This window comes from Rhinolophus sinicus, chromosome 14 (genome assembly GCF_057876585.1).
Source record: "Rhinolophus sinicus isolate RSI-liver-muscle chromosome 14, RSI-T2T, whole genome shotgun sequence".
NCBI lineage: Eukaryota > Metazoa > Chordata > Mammalia > Chiroptera > Rhinolophidae > Rhinolophus > Rhinolophus sinicus.
The window spans coordinates 6442155-6459020 of NC_142514.1; the positions used below are offsets into that span (position 1 = coordinate 6442155).

Consider the following 16866-nt stretch of genomic DNA (forward strand, 5'->3'; position numbering starts at 1 on the left):
TCCTTCCTTCCTTCCTTCCTTCCTTCCTTCCTTCCTTCCTTCCTTCCTTCCTTCCCTCCCTCCCTCCCTCCCTCCCTCCCTCCCTCCCTCCCTCCCTCCCTCCCTCCCTTTCCTTTTTTTTCATTTAAGATTTAATAGTTGGCATATAAGAAAGTAAAAAAGACAAAATAATTCAAATACTTCAAATATTAAATACAAGATCAAGCTGCATTAAATACTTCTTGCTAAAAGGTTTACTTTAGTAGCGAGAAAGAGAGAGAGAGAGAGAGAGAGAGAGAGAGAGAGTTTCCTACCCCCACCCACTAGAGCAAAAGCCTGATTTGAACCTGAGTACAGATGTCTGCAAACTGTTTGCAATGTCCATAATTGCACCGAAGATTCTGGACTGTGCAGTAACAACAGAGACACTATGTCATCATCAAGAAGCCATAATCTAATGAAGAGGATGGGCTCTAGAACGAGCTAATTCTGTTCAATTACCAAGGACAGAGGGGTCTGGCAGTAAGGCATAAGCCGTCGTGTGCAAGATGAGGCAGAAGAGTCAAACCTACTGGAGAACAGAAGACAGGACTAACGACAGGTCAGTCCTGCTCAGATGCACGCTGACTGAACGGTGACAAGATAAAAAATAAAAACACGTTCAGCAGGGGGTTTTATTAGACTTTGGTGAGAAAGCACAAAGAAGCACGTCCCCCAGGAGAACACAAGACTTTCAGGGGACAGAAAAGAGGCTTTCGGGGCACAGAGTGAGAAAACATGAAACAGACATGCCATGGTAGGTCTCTGCTGTGGACTGAGCGTCCCTGTGCTCCGAGTTCACGAGCTGAGGTCCTAACCCTCAGTGTGACATTAGGAGGCGGGGCCTTTGGGAAGAGCCCAGGTTTAGGTGAGGTCATGAGGGTGGAGCCCCATACTGGGACTGGTGCCCTTATAAGAAGAGGAAGAGACCAAAGTGCTCTGTCTGTCCCACCACGGAGGACACAGCGAGAAGCAGGCCATCTGTCAGCCAGGAAGGAGCCCCTCATGGGACCCTGAATGGGCCGGCTCCTTGCCCCTGGACTTCCCAGCCTCCAGAACTGAGACATAAATGTCTGTTGTTTAAGCCGCCCGGCCTCTGGCATTTTGTCACAGCAGCCCGAATGGACTAAGACAGTCTCTGATCTGTGAGTTTCACTGAAGGGCCAAGTTTGGGTTTGAAACTGACTGGCTTAGCATGGCTAGCCTGCTCAGACTGTCCCCTTGGTAGGGAAAGCCCGCTCCTCTGTTCTCACCATCTTTGTCGACTGTGAATGGAACATCTGGAGTGACGATTTCATAGCTGCAAATCTGGCTGAACTGAGGGGAGCAGTCTGCATCCACAGCCTGCACCCTCACGATGCTGTCGTACTGTTTCCCCTCGACGACCGTCGCTTTGTACGACTTCTCCTTGAATACAGGTGCATATTCATTCACATCGTTCACCTGAATGTGGACAGTTGCTCTGGAAGAAGAGGAAAAAAAGCTGTGTGCTTTGTTTGGCTTTTTACCCCCCACCCCAAATTCTGCCCGACTTTTAAATTTCCTTTTTCTGACATCTTGTTTTATTAAATTTTCTGCTGAAGATAAAAATCAAACTATTCATTGTTTTTAATTTAGTACGGAGACAACAGCAAGTTAAAAAGGGAAATTTGGGTGGGTTCTTCCAGGTCCTAGGAATAAGGCAGCTGGTGAGAAGGCAGTGACATAAAATAAAAAGACTTGGGATTTTCTTGACAATATGGGACGGGCCTGCAGAAGGGAGATAAACTACATTAGATTATCTGTCAGCTCTCTAACACAAAATCAAAAATATTTTGCTGCAAAAATCAGAAAAAAATACAGCCAAAGGAAGAAGGAAGAAGAAACAGGGAAGATGGGAAATTACGAGCATTGAAACAAGTTCTGCTCTGCTTCTAAGGCACAGGGACCATTGTAACCCATGGCTGGGGCGCGACCCATTGCTGATCCAACAAATGAGGGACCTCAGTGTGACCTCAGAGTTGCCCTTCCTGGGAACCCCCTGCTGCCACACTCCATCTCCCCAGCTCGGAGATGAGAAAATGAAAACATCGTCAGGCCAGGTTACGAAGAGAGGAAACTGTTGGTCTCCAGGGCTATTGACTAGGGCATGTTTCTGAATCGGACATGGTCTCTGATTGAAATAAGATCTCTTTCAAGGAAAACAGTAATATCTCACTGTGTAAAAGGACCAGGAGTGATTCATGGGCACTCAGCACCCCCACTGTTGACCAAGACATTCCACACCCCAGCACCAATCTTCCTTCCTTTCTCCCTGCCTTCCTCCCTTCCTTCCCACTCTCCATCTACCCATTCATGCACGCTACCCACCATCCATCCACACATCATTGATCCACCAACCATCGATCCATCTGTCTGTGCATCCGTCCGTCTGTCCGTCCATCCATCCATCCATCCATCCTCTACTGTCCATTCACTATCATTCATCTGTCCATCCATAATCCATTTATCCATCCATCCATCATCTGTTGTCCATTCACCACATGTCATTCATCTGTCCACAAATCATCCGTCCACCTTGACCCTCACGATGGTTACGTGGCATCATCTCACCCACATACTCCTCTTAGTCCACGTATGAGTAAGTAGAAACTGAGACTTAACAAAATTAAATATGCCTAATGACGAAAGGCTCGGAAGTAGCTGTGGAGGAAAGACTAGAATCCTGAGTCCGTCCTGTCCAGAGCCTTCTCCATTACACCAGTGGTTCCCGACTGGCAGGAAGGACGTGAACACACCCAGGACGGGGCACAGAAGTCGGCTTTCTTCTACCAGCTCAAATGAATTTCATGCCCTTAAAATTTACAGACAAAAGATAATCATAACTACAAAATACCCTCTAAGGGAAAAAGCAGGCTTTCCGTATTTTCAATATAGGTCCTTGGTTTCCTTACTAGAGTATTTGGTGGGATAAAATTACTCATTTGTTTATTCGACACCTACTATGTGCCAGGCTCTTGCTGGGAGCCGCATACAAGGGTCTCTGAGCAAACTGCTTACAACTTCACTGTGGACAATTGAGAACTGCCTTGCGCCTTATATTTTAAAACCATGCGAAGTCTTGGGAACAGGGCATGATGGTCACTACTATTTTTCTTGAGCGCACGCGCGCGCGCACACACACACACACACACACACACACAATGTCTGAGCACTTACTTATGAGACTTCTTCACGTTGGCCCCGTCGGGCCCCTTCCCACAGTCGTAGGCCTGGATGGTGAATGTGTAGTCTTTCTGCAGTTCACAGTCCAGTTTCTCTTTGGAGCGAATGATTCCCTCGCCAGTGGATTTATCCACCACCACTGCCTCAAAGGGGACATTCTGCCCGTGAATTTTAAATCCACAGATCTCACCTGGGGAGTCAAAGCAGCACAGGTGAGAATTTCTGCCACACACACCGCCAGCACAGTCCCCTCCTCCCCAAAGAAAACGAACGGCAACAATTCCGCAGCCAGGGGTTTTAGAGGGTCTGTGGACAAAGCAGGGGCGCTGTGCTTTGACAGGGTAAGTTCTGGGACTTTAGTAAAAAGAAGCATATTCTGGCTTTCCAAGCAACTTGTTTAACTTTGCATCCATTCATGCAGGAATACAAAAGAGAGAAAGAGAAAATATAGACAGGCATTTCACAGGAGTACTTAGGATAGCTCCAGGGTAAAGTGGTCTCATTAGCCATCAGCCAAGGCCTGATAACACCGAGAAACTGCCCCCGCCACTGGGGAGAGCCAGGCAGCTATTTTGATTTGGACCAGAGGGAAGGCTTAACCACACAGTTAAGTGTTGAGAGAGGAAGAAGCGTGAGGTATAGGTTCAGCACCGTAATTACAGAAAGTCTGTCAAAAAAAAAAAAAAAATCAGAAGAAACAAGTCTTCCTGTGCAATGAGCCTGGCTAAAATTAGGGAATCAAAACAAACTACTGAACGAGAAAGGTAGAAATACCAACTTTTCAGGCATCCATTTCAACAGCTAGTGTCACTATTAAGATGCAGTGTCCACTGTGGGGGAGATTTGCTAGACTTTTCCTTTGTTTTGGTCTTTATCCTATCAGACCTAAAAGGGAATCCTGCCTGAGAACTTAAGTACATCTAAGTCGGCTTACAAGCTTAATTAGGGGTCAAAATCTAGGTTTCTAGTCTTGCCCACCGGAGAACAAATGTAAATGTTTTGAAGCATATATAAAACTTCACAAAAAGTGTTTCATGTAAAAATAAGATTGAACTCTTCCAAAATTACAACAAATAGAAAAGGATTACAAAGTGAATCTCTTAAGTTCAATGAAGAAAAACAACATACAGTATTATCCAAATAGTTCAAATGGATGTCTGATTTCCAGATATTTCTAACCAAGGGTTTGGTTACATACAATTTCCATCAATGTATTTAAAAATAGAAACAAAGTAGGAGAATAAATAGGGGTAAAAGAGCATGACAGCTTCTTCTGTTTAAGGGCTGATTCCCAATTTTATAAACAAAGTTAGTGGGTTAATATTCATAAGAGAGATAGAAAGAACCCTTTATCACCTTCTTTGGTGACTGTCACCTCAAAACTCTCTAAAGGGAGAAAAGATAAACCCATGTCAGTAATACAGGAAAGAATGAAGATGGAACAATAAGGAAAAAAAGTCAAAGATGCACATATTACATAGAAAAAAAGCTTGACATAATTTAACAAAAAGCTCAGTAGCCACTTGTTAGAATTGCTGTAGCAAAACTGGACCTTCGGTAACAAAATGTCTCTTTGAATCCTACTTACCATGAACCACTGTGTAATTTTAAAATTACACTAACTATGGAGGAAGTGCTGCTATAAAGTTTCATAACTCTCAGGTATGTTAGGACTTATCTTTTAATGAACACTTTGATGATAATAGTTTAGATATAAACCTATTTGTTCTTTTACAGTTTTCAGATTGCCATTTTCAAACCAAGTTCTTGCAATTAGAGTCTGGTAACACTCAGCTCATCATTAGATTTAATGGAACAAACAGTTGGAACAATGGGTTTTACTTTAACCCTTAGCTCTTAAGCTGAATAAATAACAATGATTTCTAATCTACTCTTGGTTCTAATCCACCAAGGTAACAAATATAAAAACCTCTTCAAATGGGAACATCTGCTTAAAAGTGAAGTAAAATGAGACTCAGTACTAACTGCAGTGATGGATGCTACAATGGTCATCCTTCTTATTACATGAAAACACTAGTCGACGAAGCCAAGATGTGAGCCCTGCCGACCTGGCCCCAGGTAAGCACACAAAGAGGTCAGGAGCCCCACTGCCTCCCCCACTCAGTGTGGCCTCGCTGGGGGCACCTTTTCTCCCCCAAAGGAACACAGCCTGAATTCCCTTGCCCTTTCTTTTTTTTTTTTTTAAGTGGTTTTACCATATACTTGTATATCCCCGAATAGCGTTGTTGCGTTTTGCTTGTTTGCAGGTTTGAAAATGGTATCGTACACTATAGAATTTTTGTGTCTTGCCTTTTTACTCAACTTTGTGTGTCTAAGATCCATTCGTCCTTGACAACACACGCAGCTACAGTGCAATCATTTCCACTACTACATACAGTGAGCATGCAATGAGGGAAAACAGGTCAAGTGCTGACAACACTGCTTGGCATAAAGAAAAGCACTCAACAGACGTTCGCTGTTAGTATGACAATCATTTTTCTTCGTGTGACTGACTCTACCACCATGGCCACTTTTTGCTGTTTATGAATAATGCGTATTTCTGTCCATGCTTCTGGCTGTACGTACACACACAACGTCTCTAGGTCTGTGCTGGCCAGTGAGGTAGCCGCTAGCCACAAGGGGCTGTTTCAATTAGAATTCACGTTAAATAACATTAAATAACAGTGAAAACTCAGTTCCCCAGTGGTGCTGGCCGCATTTCAAGTGCTCAGTAGCCTCACGTGCCCAGGAACTACTGAACGGAGGACGCAGGCGCCGAACATTCACTTTATCACATCAGGGTCTACCGGACAGCACTGGCCTGGAGCCCGGGCCGGCCACCCCTGGCCTGCGGACCTAATCCACTCTGAACAACCTGAGTGCTAAAAACAGTTTTTATCTTCTGAAATATTGTTTGGTGGTACAAGAAAATTACATGAAATTCACGTTTCAGCGTCCATAAGTAAAGTTTCACTGGAGCACAGAAATGCTCCTTCGTTTATGTATCGTCAATGGCGGCTTTCCCACTACGGTGGCAAAGGAAGGTCATTGCAAGAGAGACCCTCTGGGCTGCAAAGCCCGAAGCATTTACCATCTGGTCCGCTACAGAAAAAGTTTGCTCATCACTGCTCTAGAGACACACCTGTGAGCACAACTGTTGGGCACGGATACCTCAAACTGTTTTCCAGAACATGCTCATTCACTATATTATGTTTATATTTTGGGAGTGTCTTTTAGATTGCATGATACATTTTAAAATAAGTCAAGCTGCCCAACTTTAATTCAGAGAAAACTTCTCAGTTTTGACTCGGCGTTTACTGTTCTAAAGAGAAAACGGTGAGGCCGTTCACATTATCTGGGTGGACAGAGCCGATGGGGCTGCATGTGCTTTCTGGAAAAGGCCTCTGCGTGGGATGTACACGCTGAAGACTCTGGGTTAAGTATGTGAGCGGGGCAAGGCGTCTACATGGCACCTTGTTAGGGGGTTAACAACACTCATCATTCCAGCAATGCCCTTGAGATGGTTTCCGGAAGGAGAGGAACTGTTTGCCAATAGATTCAATGCCCTAAATCTCTCCTTTGGGATTTCATGTTGGGAGGAGGGGGAGGGAAAATGGAGAGTGTGGGAGGCACTGGAGTGTTTCCGTTTTAAACGTCAGATGTGGGGGAAGGCTTCACTAATAAGATACCGTCTGAGTAGAAACCAGAAGAAAGGGAAGAACTTCAGATAGAGGGAACAGCAAGTGCAAAGGCCCTGAGGCAGACCGGGGTGGCCTAGCTCAGAACAAGGAGGCCTGCGCTGCTGCAGGAGTTGAGCAAAGGGGAGGATAGTAGATGACGTCTGACAAAGACAGGCAACCGGAGCTACACTGGCTACTGTCCTCGAAGTGAGAAGGAAATGACTGGAGAGTCTTGAGCAGAGAAATAAAGGTATTTCTTACGTTCTGAAAGATGCCATCTGGCTGCTGTGCTGAAAATAAGCCCAAAAGAGTACAAAGATGGTAACGGGGGGTGATCCAAGCATGAGATGCTGAAGGCCAGAACCAGGGGGCCGATGGGTGGTGCGAAGTGGTCAGATTCGCGGTGAGTTCTGAAAGCGAGGCCGAAGCTGTGGGGTTATGAGTGAGAAACCGAAGAAGGGAGGTTAGGAGGGAGGGACGGGAACTTGCGCTGGAGCTTTGGACACGCATCTGTGTTACACTTTTTGAAGGAACAGCATCTCAAAGATGTGATTATTAAATATGAGGATACAAATTACTTTGAAACTCATTATGTGTTTCCGGGCTGTTCTCTAAAAGACTGGACATAATGAGAACAGCAGAAAGGTACAGTGTATCTTTTCCATGTCCCCACCGATTATATTTAAGTCGGCTACTTGAATCGGCTGCACCAACAGACTGGGACCTCCAGTCCACGGTACTTACTAAATTGCTGGTCAGCCTGGGCGCTTCTGCCTACAATGATGTAACAGCCATCTCGCCAGGAGCAGCGTGGGCTTCACACTCTGATAGACCTGGGTTTGCTGGACCAGCTGGGTGACCCTACGTGTCACTGCGGAGGCTGCAGACAGGGGGTGCACCCACTTCAAGGGTCCGTCGACTCTTTCCAGCTAGGACCACATTTGAATGAGGAAGATGGATCCAGTGCAGCAAGGTGAGGGGCAAGTGGACAAGACAAGATCTGACGAGGGCCAAACTGAGGCAGTTTCCGTAGGAAAGACTTACGGAGTTTTAGGAGGATAAGACTTCATGACCAAGTAGATGGGGAGACTGAAAGAGTCTGGAGTAAGTCCCTGGTTTTTGGCTGCCGGTGCCATAAAGGGAACGGAGGCACAGAGAAAGAGAAAGGGTTGGGAGAAAGGTGATTTGTTCCTGTTTCATTCATCCCGGCCAACTTCTTGCTTCTGGAGTATTTTAAAGCCAGACATTAAACTGTTCCATCCATAAAAAATTCACTAGATATCTCTGGCAGATAAAGACGTTTTCTTTAACAGAACCACTACATCACAGAGCCAACAAAATTAACAATAATTCCTTAGATCTTTTCACAGTGACATCCGACCTCTCAAACTACACTCAATTTACGATCTCCCTCCCCCAAAGCAGGGACCAATTGGTCAGTAGCATCCAATTCGCCTAGGAGCGGGCTTTTTAAACTTTAAGGTTGTCATTGACTCATTCTTTTTCTCTGTCCTCCATCCATGTATGTGCAGTTCTGTTAGGTACACGCAGGACAATTACATACATGTAGTGACACAGTAGTTCTAGGCACTACATGGAGTCACATCATGGTGACAACAGGTAAAGGTGCATCTCTACCTTTTTGCATTCTCAGTCTGCTGTCCTACGTGCAACCTTCTCTCCATCTTTGCCAGGAAGGACCTCTCGTATTCTCTTTTCTTTCTGCCCAGCCCCTTCCAACCCAATTCAACCGTGTGCCACTGCTCTGCTAGGTAAAAACCTACAACCCTGCTCTTGTCGTGTTTCCCAGGTGACCTCTCTAGCTATGCTAGCCTCGGAATGGACCACACCTTTCCCTCTCTCTCTCCCCCTTCTTTCCCCTTAGATCACCTAAAATAGCCAAAAGGAACTTTATTAAGGCATTTTTTTTAAAGCAAAACATAAAAATATAACAATGGGTGAGCCCAACATGGTATAGATGTGACTTCTATCCAAAGTCATGTCCACATTCCTCGGCAGACAGCGGTTAGCTCTCACTTTCCTCCCGGTCCCTCTGAGAGACCTCAGCTTCCGGCAGGCCCTGCATTCTTTCTAAGTCTTCTTCCAAATCTGAGCATGGCCTCAAACGGCACTGCTCTCCCCAAAGGAGAGGGGCGTCTCAAAGGCCTACCCGGTCGTCTCCCCCACTCTCAGGCCGTCCTGCCGTTACAGGGCACTCCTCATGGAGGGAGGTCATTCGTGCTGGCTCCAGCAGTTTGGTTCTCCAGTTGAAAGCAACAGAAATGCATTCTAGCTAACTCAGGCAAAAAGGACTCCATTGAAAAGCCATGGAGTTCACTGCAGGCCCGAGAAAGGGACTTGGAAACCACGGTCACTCGAGAGACCAGAAGCTAGGAGCCACAAGAGTCCCCGAGCGAACAGGCCCAGACAGATAGAGGCAACCCCACGGGTGCCAGCTCCTCTGCCCCTCTACCCAGAACCCACATCGCCAAGAGAGAGCGTCTGGCCAGCCCAACGTGGGTTGTTGGTGCATTCGTCTGGGAAGGCGGGGTCACGGTTATAGACCCACCAAACTGGACCCAGTGGGAAAGAGACTGGGAAGAAGGGAAAATGGACACCTGCTGAGCAGCAAGCGTCCACTACGAAGTCGCCACTAATCCAACTCTCGTTCCTGACCCACTTCTCTCTACTCGGCCCGGCATCCACCAGGCAGGCTGGCGCTGATCTTTGGTGACTGGTCCAGGCTGGTGTCTGAGACAAGCTCATGGGTGTCTCTCATCAGTACAGTTTCTCAAGCTCCCTTAAACACACAGTAACAAAAACCACACACCCAAGGGTCATGCCCTCACAGCCCCAGCATAACCACCCCAGGGCTACGCCCTCCACTTTCAGTGTGCCCAGAACTGCCAGGGGAGCCTGTTAGAAACGGTGTGCCAAGCCCCATCGGGCCCAGCAATTCCAACTCAGCGCTCTCGGGAGCCCAGTAACCTGTGTTAACCAGGGCCGCCAGCGGGCTCGGTGCATCCAGGCTGCAATGTGTGCTTGGAGAAACTGGCCCATGAGTGGTTTCCAAACCTCGCTGGCTGGGCACAGATTCCTTAGGCTCCACCCTGAGGTACAGGCTCAGGCCGCTGAGAATGGAGCAGGAATCTGTTCTCCACGTTCGGCCGCGGAGGTCTGGATGCCGTTACATGTGTGCAGCCACACCCCAGCGGATGCCCCATGGCCCAAGCTGACTCCCCACCTCTGCTCCTATCCCCGGCACCCCCTTCACTGCCAACGTCACTTCCACCGTGCCTTCTGTAAGCCCGCCTCACCTGGCCGTTTACGGCCTGCAGTGCTGCCTCTCTCACTTGGCACCGAATCATAAGCCTCCCGGTATCCAGGGCCAACTCTTAATGCTGGCTTTGCCCTCCCGCCCGGCTGATCGGTGCCTGGAGAACAGGGGCCAGCTTTTCTGCTTCTTCGTATCCTCCGGAAGACCTAGCATCGTCACCTAATGTCTCATGATTACGGATCCCAAACCTTTCCTGGAGGCGACTGTATTCAAAATGAGTTCACGCGAGTCGCTCACTGTTAGTGTGTAGTTTCATCCCAACGTCCAGATCCTTACTTAAAACTGCCTTCCATTAATTAGGTGAACCACATGGAATTTCCAACATCCCATTTTTTTCATATATTTTGATAGTCTTAACATGCAAAAACGGCAATTTCCTGCGGCTTAACCTAACACATCCAACTCACTGCCAAAAACTCAATGTTTTGATTTCCTAAAGTACTTGACAAATACCCGTTGCATATGCTAAAAAGGCAAAATTGGGGGGTAATGTACAGCAGTTAACCCCACTGGCCATCCTGGGAGCTGCGTCATTTTAATTTCCCAAAGTACCTAACAAATACCAAGACTTCATTCTCTTAGTTTCACCCCAAGAAAGAAACCTGGGCTGGACCCTGTGTGTTCAACTCCAACGTCTGATTAGGGACAATTTACAACGGACTTGGGTGACTGAGCCCCCAACATCACGTGAGGACTTACTTTGGAACTTTGACAAGTCAATCTCCGGTGTTACCCACACACATTCCTGTGATGGGGTAAGACTGCGAACCAGAATGTTTACAATGTTTTAAGATAACGTCATGAGAGCCGACACGGCGCACCTATGAATCAGCCGGGGTCAGGCCACCTGGCACGAACACAGCTCCATCACTCGCGGGCTGCGTGATCCTGGGCAAACTCATTCGTTCCCTCTGCAACAGTGATGGAGCGTCAACTAGTCCCGGGTGCTGGTCGAGGCACAGACCACAGGACCGTATACCGCTGACACTTCCCGGGGTAAAGAGAAGCTTGAGGGAGTAAACACAGAACTCCTGACTGCAATCACTTCTTAAAATGCAGGAAATGTCAGAAATGTTCACATCCACTCAAAAACATGAGCTAGGTAATCCAATGGAAGTTATTTACGCAGCACGGACCATCACTGTATATAATAACTACATATGGAAGGCATGGGATGTGTGGTATGTAAGTATACATACACACACTCAAAAATCTGGTTAGTTACAGAGGAAACCAATATGTAATGCTAGGAATGATTTTAAATTGGGGAGGGGGGAGGGGGAAACAAAGAAACAAAAATCATCTCTGCTACTAGACAAATACTATGTGTGTATTCATAGCATAGAATGCTTCCTCTGTCCATTTAATTGGGTTCCTCTCTAAAAACCAATAAACAAGTAAAACTACTGAAAGCTCTGTCTCCACCGCGGATTCAAATGGCACGCGCTGATTCTCAGGTTACTTTCCTGAAAACAGGAGGTGGCATTGAAGAGAATGAAAAACAAATTCATTTTTTAAAGAGCTCTTCAGAAACACGTTCACTTCCCTCCATTTACACGTAGTAAAGTTAAGGCATGACATGCTCTATACGAGTTAACTGAATTGTTCTCTGTCCCGAGGCAAACAGCACACACTAATATTAGGAATTTTGTCCTAGAAAAATATCATGCAACAACTACCCTCTAAAAATTAACTTCGCAGTGTTGGTTTTGTGATGAAAGGGTGAAGTAGCACATTGCTCCACAAGCTGAGGAAGTTACTATGGACATGATGCAAAGCAAGGAGAACTGTTCCGATGTGGAAAGTGCTAGTAAATGTCAGCCAAGGAGCAGGTCTCCAAAGCGATCCCAGATTTGTCTCTGTACACAGGCCCCGATCTTAGGAAATACCTCAACTTTAAAAATGTATTCCAAGTAAAATCTAACGCAAAGGATTTCTCTATGAAGACTGCTCGATGTTTTCCAGTAAGTCTTTTCAGGTAACGGCAACCGAATTAGTACAAGGAGAACCTTGAGCTGGAATGAGCCTCTCGGGGACGGGACCTGCACCACGTGGGAGTAGGTCAGAGGGGCAGAGTCTCAGGTCCCCCCCAGACCCTCTGTGCACTGCAGTGTGAGACACACTCACCTGGATGTTACCTATCTGGTTACATCAAGACAAGGAATATAACGATGCGATTCAATAGTTTGCTTTTCGACCACAAGTACAGGCTTGTCGTCAGGTGCCCCAACTATTATAAGTAAAAGGAAAAAAAACGTGGTGCACAGAGCCGAAAACAACCCTTCGCTAAGGAGACACTTGCAGAAAAGGTGAGAAACAACCTGGATGGATGCGTCACACACGTCCTGTGCGCACCAGTGTGGAGGGTAAACAAAACCACCTCCTACCTGCGAAGCGCAGAGGGGCGTCTTTGTCCAGGGCAATCAGCGGGGGATCCAGCAGCACTGTGTTGTCGTTCTCGGTCACGAGGCCGTGATAGGTGGGCTCAAGCCACGGCTTGTGCTTGTTAGCTGTGTTTCCAAAAGAGAAAGGGAAAAGGGCAGGTGACCGTGATTATTTTAAACTCAACTGCTTTTGAAGACATAACATGGATCATTAAAATAACCAAACTCTCATTAGTCTGGAAGGCAACACTTGTATTTTTTTGTTGCAAAGCTTGGTATCAAGACCCCAATGGGGGGGTGGGGAGGAGGCCAGTTGACTCAGTTGGTTAGAGCAGGTGCTCTTAACAAGGTTGCCGGTTCAATCCCCACATGGGCCACTGTGAGCTGTGCCCCACAGCTACAACCACATTGTAACAACTACATTGAAACAACTACTTGACTTGGAGTTGATGGGTCCTGGAAAAACACAAATAAATAAACGGTAAAAAAAGAAAGAAAGAAAGAAAAGAATCCACTTTGGAGTCAGGCCAACCTGGGGTCAGAGTCCAGCTCCCCTGTTATTAACTGTGTGACCTTGAGCACATAACTGACCTCTTAATCTCAATTTCCTCACTTGTAAGCCAAGGGCACCCCACCCTCCCCACAGGACTGGGGACATAAGTGAGAAATGTTCTTCCTTCTAGACCAGACTATAACGGCTACTTTTGTTTTAAAGGTAAGAACTGCGCTGTCTGGCAGGTGCTTACCTGGTGCAATCAATTTTCAGTTGCTACCCCTTCTGCACTGCCTGGGCCTGGCTCCCAGGGATCTATGCCCAGACTTCCTAGCGCTCACGGCCACAGCCCCTCCCTGAGCTCCTGTCTCCACCAGCACATTCTAGGCTCCATGTCACAGCTGCAACGTTTTCATTTTCTTTTTCCTTTTCATCTGAAGGGTGTGCCCAGCTCATGTTATACAACTCAGGATGGATGTTAACCATAGACCATCTCAATAAGCTGATCTGATTAAAAGGAATGGGAGGTGAAGCCTCTTTGTTGAATGAACCACAGAGATTCTTCCCTGTAAGTGCAAGTCAATCCAGAAGTATCTGAAACTCCCTACGTTTAAATGTTTAACTGTCTCTAATACATCACCATGATGTGACACTACTTTTTGCTGTTAGGTGACGACCATTATGAAATGACAGGAGACCATGAGAATGAGAAGTTCTTGGGCCTCACCTGCATTCACTCCAACCTGGTGCCCTGCTGTGCCCACAGGGCCTACATTCGAAGGGCACAAAGCTACCAGCTCTCTAACGACGCACCCACCAGCCATTTATGCACGCCGCATCGGAACCAACAGCAAATCCTTCGCCTTCACTTCCAAATTAAATCCAGACCCTCGGGACTTATTTAATGGGTATAGAGTTTCAGTTGTGCAAGATGAAAAGCGTTCTTGGGGATTGGCATTACTGAACTGTACACTTAAAAATGGTTACGACAGGAAATTTTTTATATACACAGTTTATCACACTTTTTAAAAAATCTGCACACACGCCAGGTAAATCCAGACACAGCCATTTCTCATCTCTGCTGCTCACCTAGTCTATTTATTACAAGAGCCGAGCGACCAACCTCAGTCTCGCCCTCCTGCATGTCTTCACACAGCCAGACAGAATCTAGTCTGAAACAACGGTTCTCAAACGTTGTGCTCTCAGAATGGTTTAAACCAAAGTTACTGAGGACCCAAACAGCTTTTGTTCATGTGGGATTGATTGATCGATCAATCTATCAATATTGATCTATCTATCTATCTATCTATCTATCTTCTATCTATATTTCTCCTCCACACAGACAAGTACAAAAACAGATTCAGGGAGGGCGTGACCTTTTGTCCTCTGCTAACTAGTGTCTCATCGCTCAGGAACGATCTGGCCAATGAATGAGTGTGTAAGGAACCTCACTTGTAATACAAATAAAACCAGCGTCCTGGTAAATTCTCTCATAGAGAAGTGAGTTTTGGTGCTGAGAATTGAACAACAGGTATGATTTGGTGTCTTAGACACTGGGAAGGTGTTTTTTTCTTTTTGTTTCTGGCAAGGGGATGTTCCAAGCAAAGGAGACAGAGAATCTAGAGGTACCGCATGCAGCAAAATGCTGGAGCTCTGTCCGGAAAGGTTATCCAGGGTTAGATTACGGAAGGACCTACCTACTACGAAACCAAGCCCAGATCATAAAGGCCAAAAACGTAAAGCGCCTTTAGAAAACATCTCCCCTCACAACAGTTGCTCCTGGGGCAAGAGGTTTGGGAAAGAGAATTCAGCAAGGTATGGTACACCTGCCCTTCTCCTTCAGAAACACTCCCCAGGCTGGTGGAGGGCTGTGCGGCAGCTTTCGGTCACAAGCGTGCTCTGCAGTCAGGCTGAATGTGGTGCCTAATGGCTGAAACGCCCCATCTTCTCCAGATCCCTCGGGAAAGCATGCTGTGACGCAGGCTGGTCCACTGCCTGCGGTTACACATACAGATAAACAGGCCATTTTAAAGAAAGCTCTCCACCCCCTCCACTGTTTGTCACTAAGCTCTCGTTTTAAAACAACACAGAAGCTATGAATTCAATTTACTATTAATCATGTACCAGGAATAGCAAGAGTTGCTTCCAATTTGTTTTCATATTTAAGGGTTTATTAATAAAGTTATAAGCATAGCAAGTAAAACTGAAGATTATTCCAATATGAGTCCATAAAACTCCTTAGACTTTAATTAAATGAATTGATCTAACCCAGTAGCGAGTTAATAATACGAGGCAAAGTGCAGAAAACCTAAAACTGCAGAAAATATAAAAAGCAGTAGCATAAAATATGTAATTCTGCTGCCTCCTGATGCTCTTGTCTCCTCTGCTTACTCATAAAGGCCTCTGCAGCTGAAAATGACTAATGGCCCAAGGCAAAAAATAACTTGATAGTGATAGTCCCAGTTCCCTTATTTGTTCCCCCAGTATTCCAATTTCATAATTCAAAATTTCTAAATTGCCCCTTGAAGCTGGCAGTAGGATGAAGGAAGCTAGCCAATTCCAAAGACTGAACTTTTAAATATTTAGTACGTGATATTTTTAATATTTCATCACGTTCAATTGGCATTATAAAATATTTATAGAAACAAGTGACTGATGTTTCTGTAATCATCCAAAAAGAAAAAAAATCACAAATAAAGACAAGAGACGACCGGCGATCAGTGTAGGAACCGGTCAGCCATGCTGAAAGTCTTTTCCCGATTTATTTTATCACATTCTAGACAATAAAAAAGCCAACTGAATTTGGAATGGCATAGGCTCAAAACCCTGGGACGAAAGGCTGGCGATCAGCCCTTCTGTAAGTGTAGGCTAGCTCTGGGGTGCACGCCTATTATTCTAGGACGAGGCTAGTTTCTGTGGTTGTGGTAGATTTTAATCATTAGAAATTCCTGCTGATTTATAAACCGAAGTGAAAAGAATACAACAGTTAACTTCTGGGTTAATTTTAAATATAAAAACGTGTACCTTCCTAGTACATCCCAATGCTGTGGGCAAAAGAGAGGCTGGCCCCTGTCCAGGTCACACAGGTCACCGACCCTGAGGAGGTGGCTCCAAAGCCTGCGTGTGATGGCCCCGACATCAACCCCGCCACCATAAAGAATTCCCTTCTGATGGATTTTGTTTACAAAGAGAAATCCAGTGTTTCTAAAAAATTTTTGATGTGTCCCTTCTCATTCCACAACACTTAGGTTGGCCCAATAATGATATCTAATAAGAAGTAACAACAGCGAAATGCTTTGAGAGACCATAAGCGTTTCACTGGTAAATCCTAGGTGACACTGAATGTTTTGTTTGCAGATTCAACAGTTAACCTTGGTCCATCAAAAGAATCTGCAACTAAGAAACACTGCCACTAGGGGGCGACAGTGCCTTTGCTTGCATGCTGCAAATGGCCAGGCTTTGATTTAAAAATCCAGCTCTTGACATACAAAGGAGCTAACACACAGTAGCCTGTGTTAGCAGACCCCTTGTTAAAGGTAATATGCATAGAAAAGTTTCTCAAGGGATATAAACATAAAACCTCCAGCTGATTTTTTTCTCGAAAAACATCTAGGAAAAGTAAAATATTCATCTAGTTCCAAAATTTAAAAAGGCATACATTCTTGTGGCCTCTCTAAGTACCGTTCCTAGTTGTATGGTCATATTTAGACCAGACCATCCCTGATCAGCTTAATGTCAAAGGTCCTTTTG

At 45.7% G+C, this 16866-nt stretch overlaps 1 protein-coding gene across 1 annotated transcript in view; it reads right to left on the reverse strand.

Annotated features, from left to right (window-relative positions):
- The window catches only part of CLSTN1 (calsyntenin 1), a 60664-nt gene that overhangs the window by 18602 nt on the left and 25196 nt on the right, over positions 1-16866 (reverse strand). The window contains exons 2-5 of the mRNA XM_074334086.2: positions 12627-12749; positions 4579-4608; positions 3217-3412; positions 1272-1480 (exon numbers count right to left, since the gene is read on the reverse strand). Of these exons, the coding sequence (XP_074190187.1) occupies positions 1272-1480; positions 3217-3412; positions 4579-4608; positions 12627-12749 (558 nt within the window). The remainder of the gene's footprint in view (positions 1-1271; positions 1481-3216; positions 3413-4578; positions 4609-12626; positions 12750-16866) is intronic.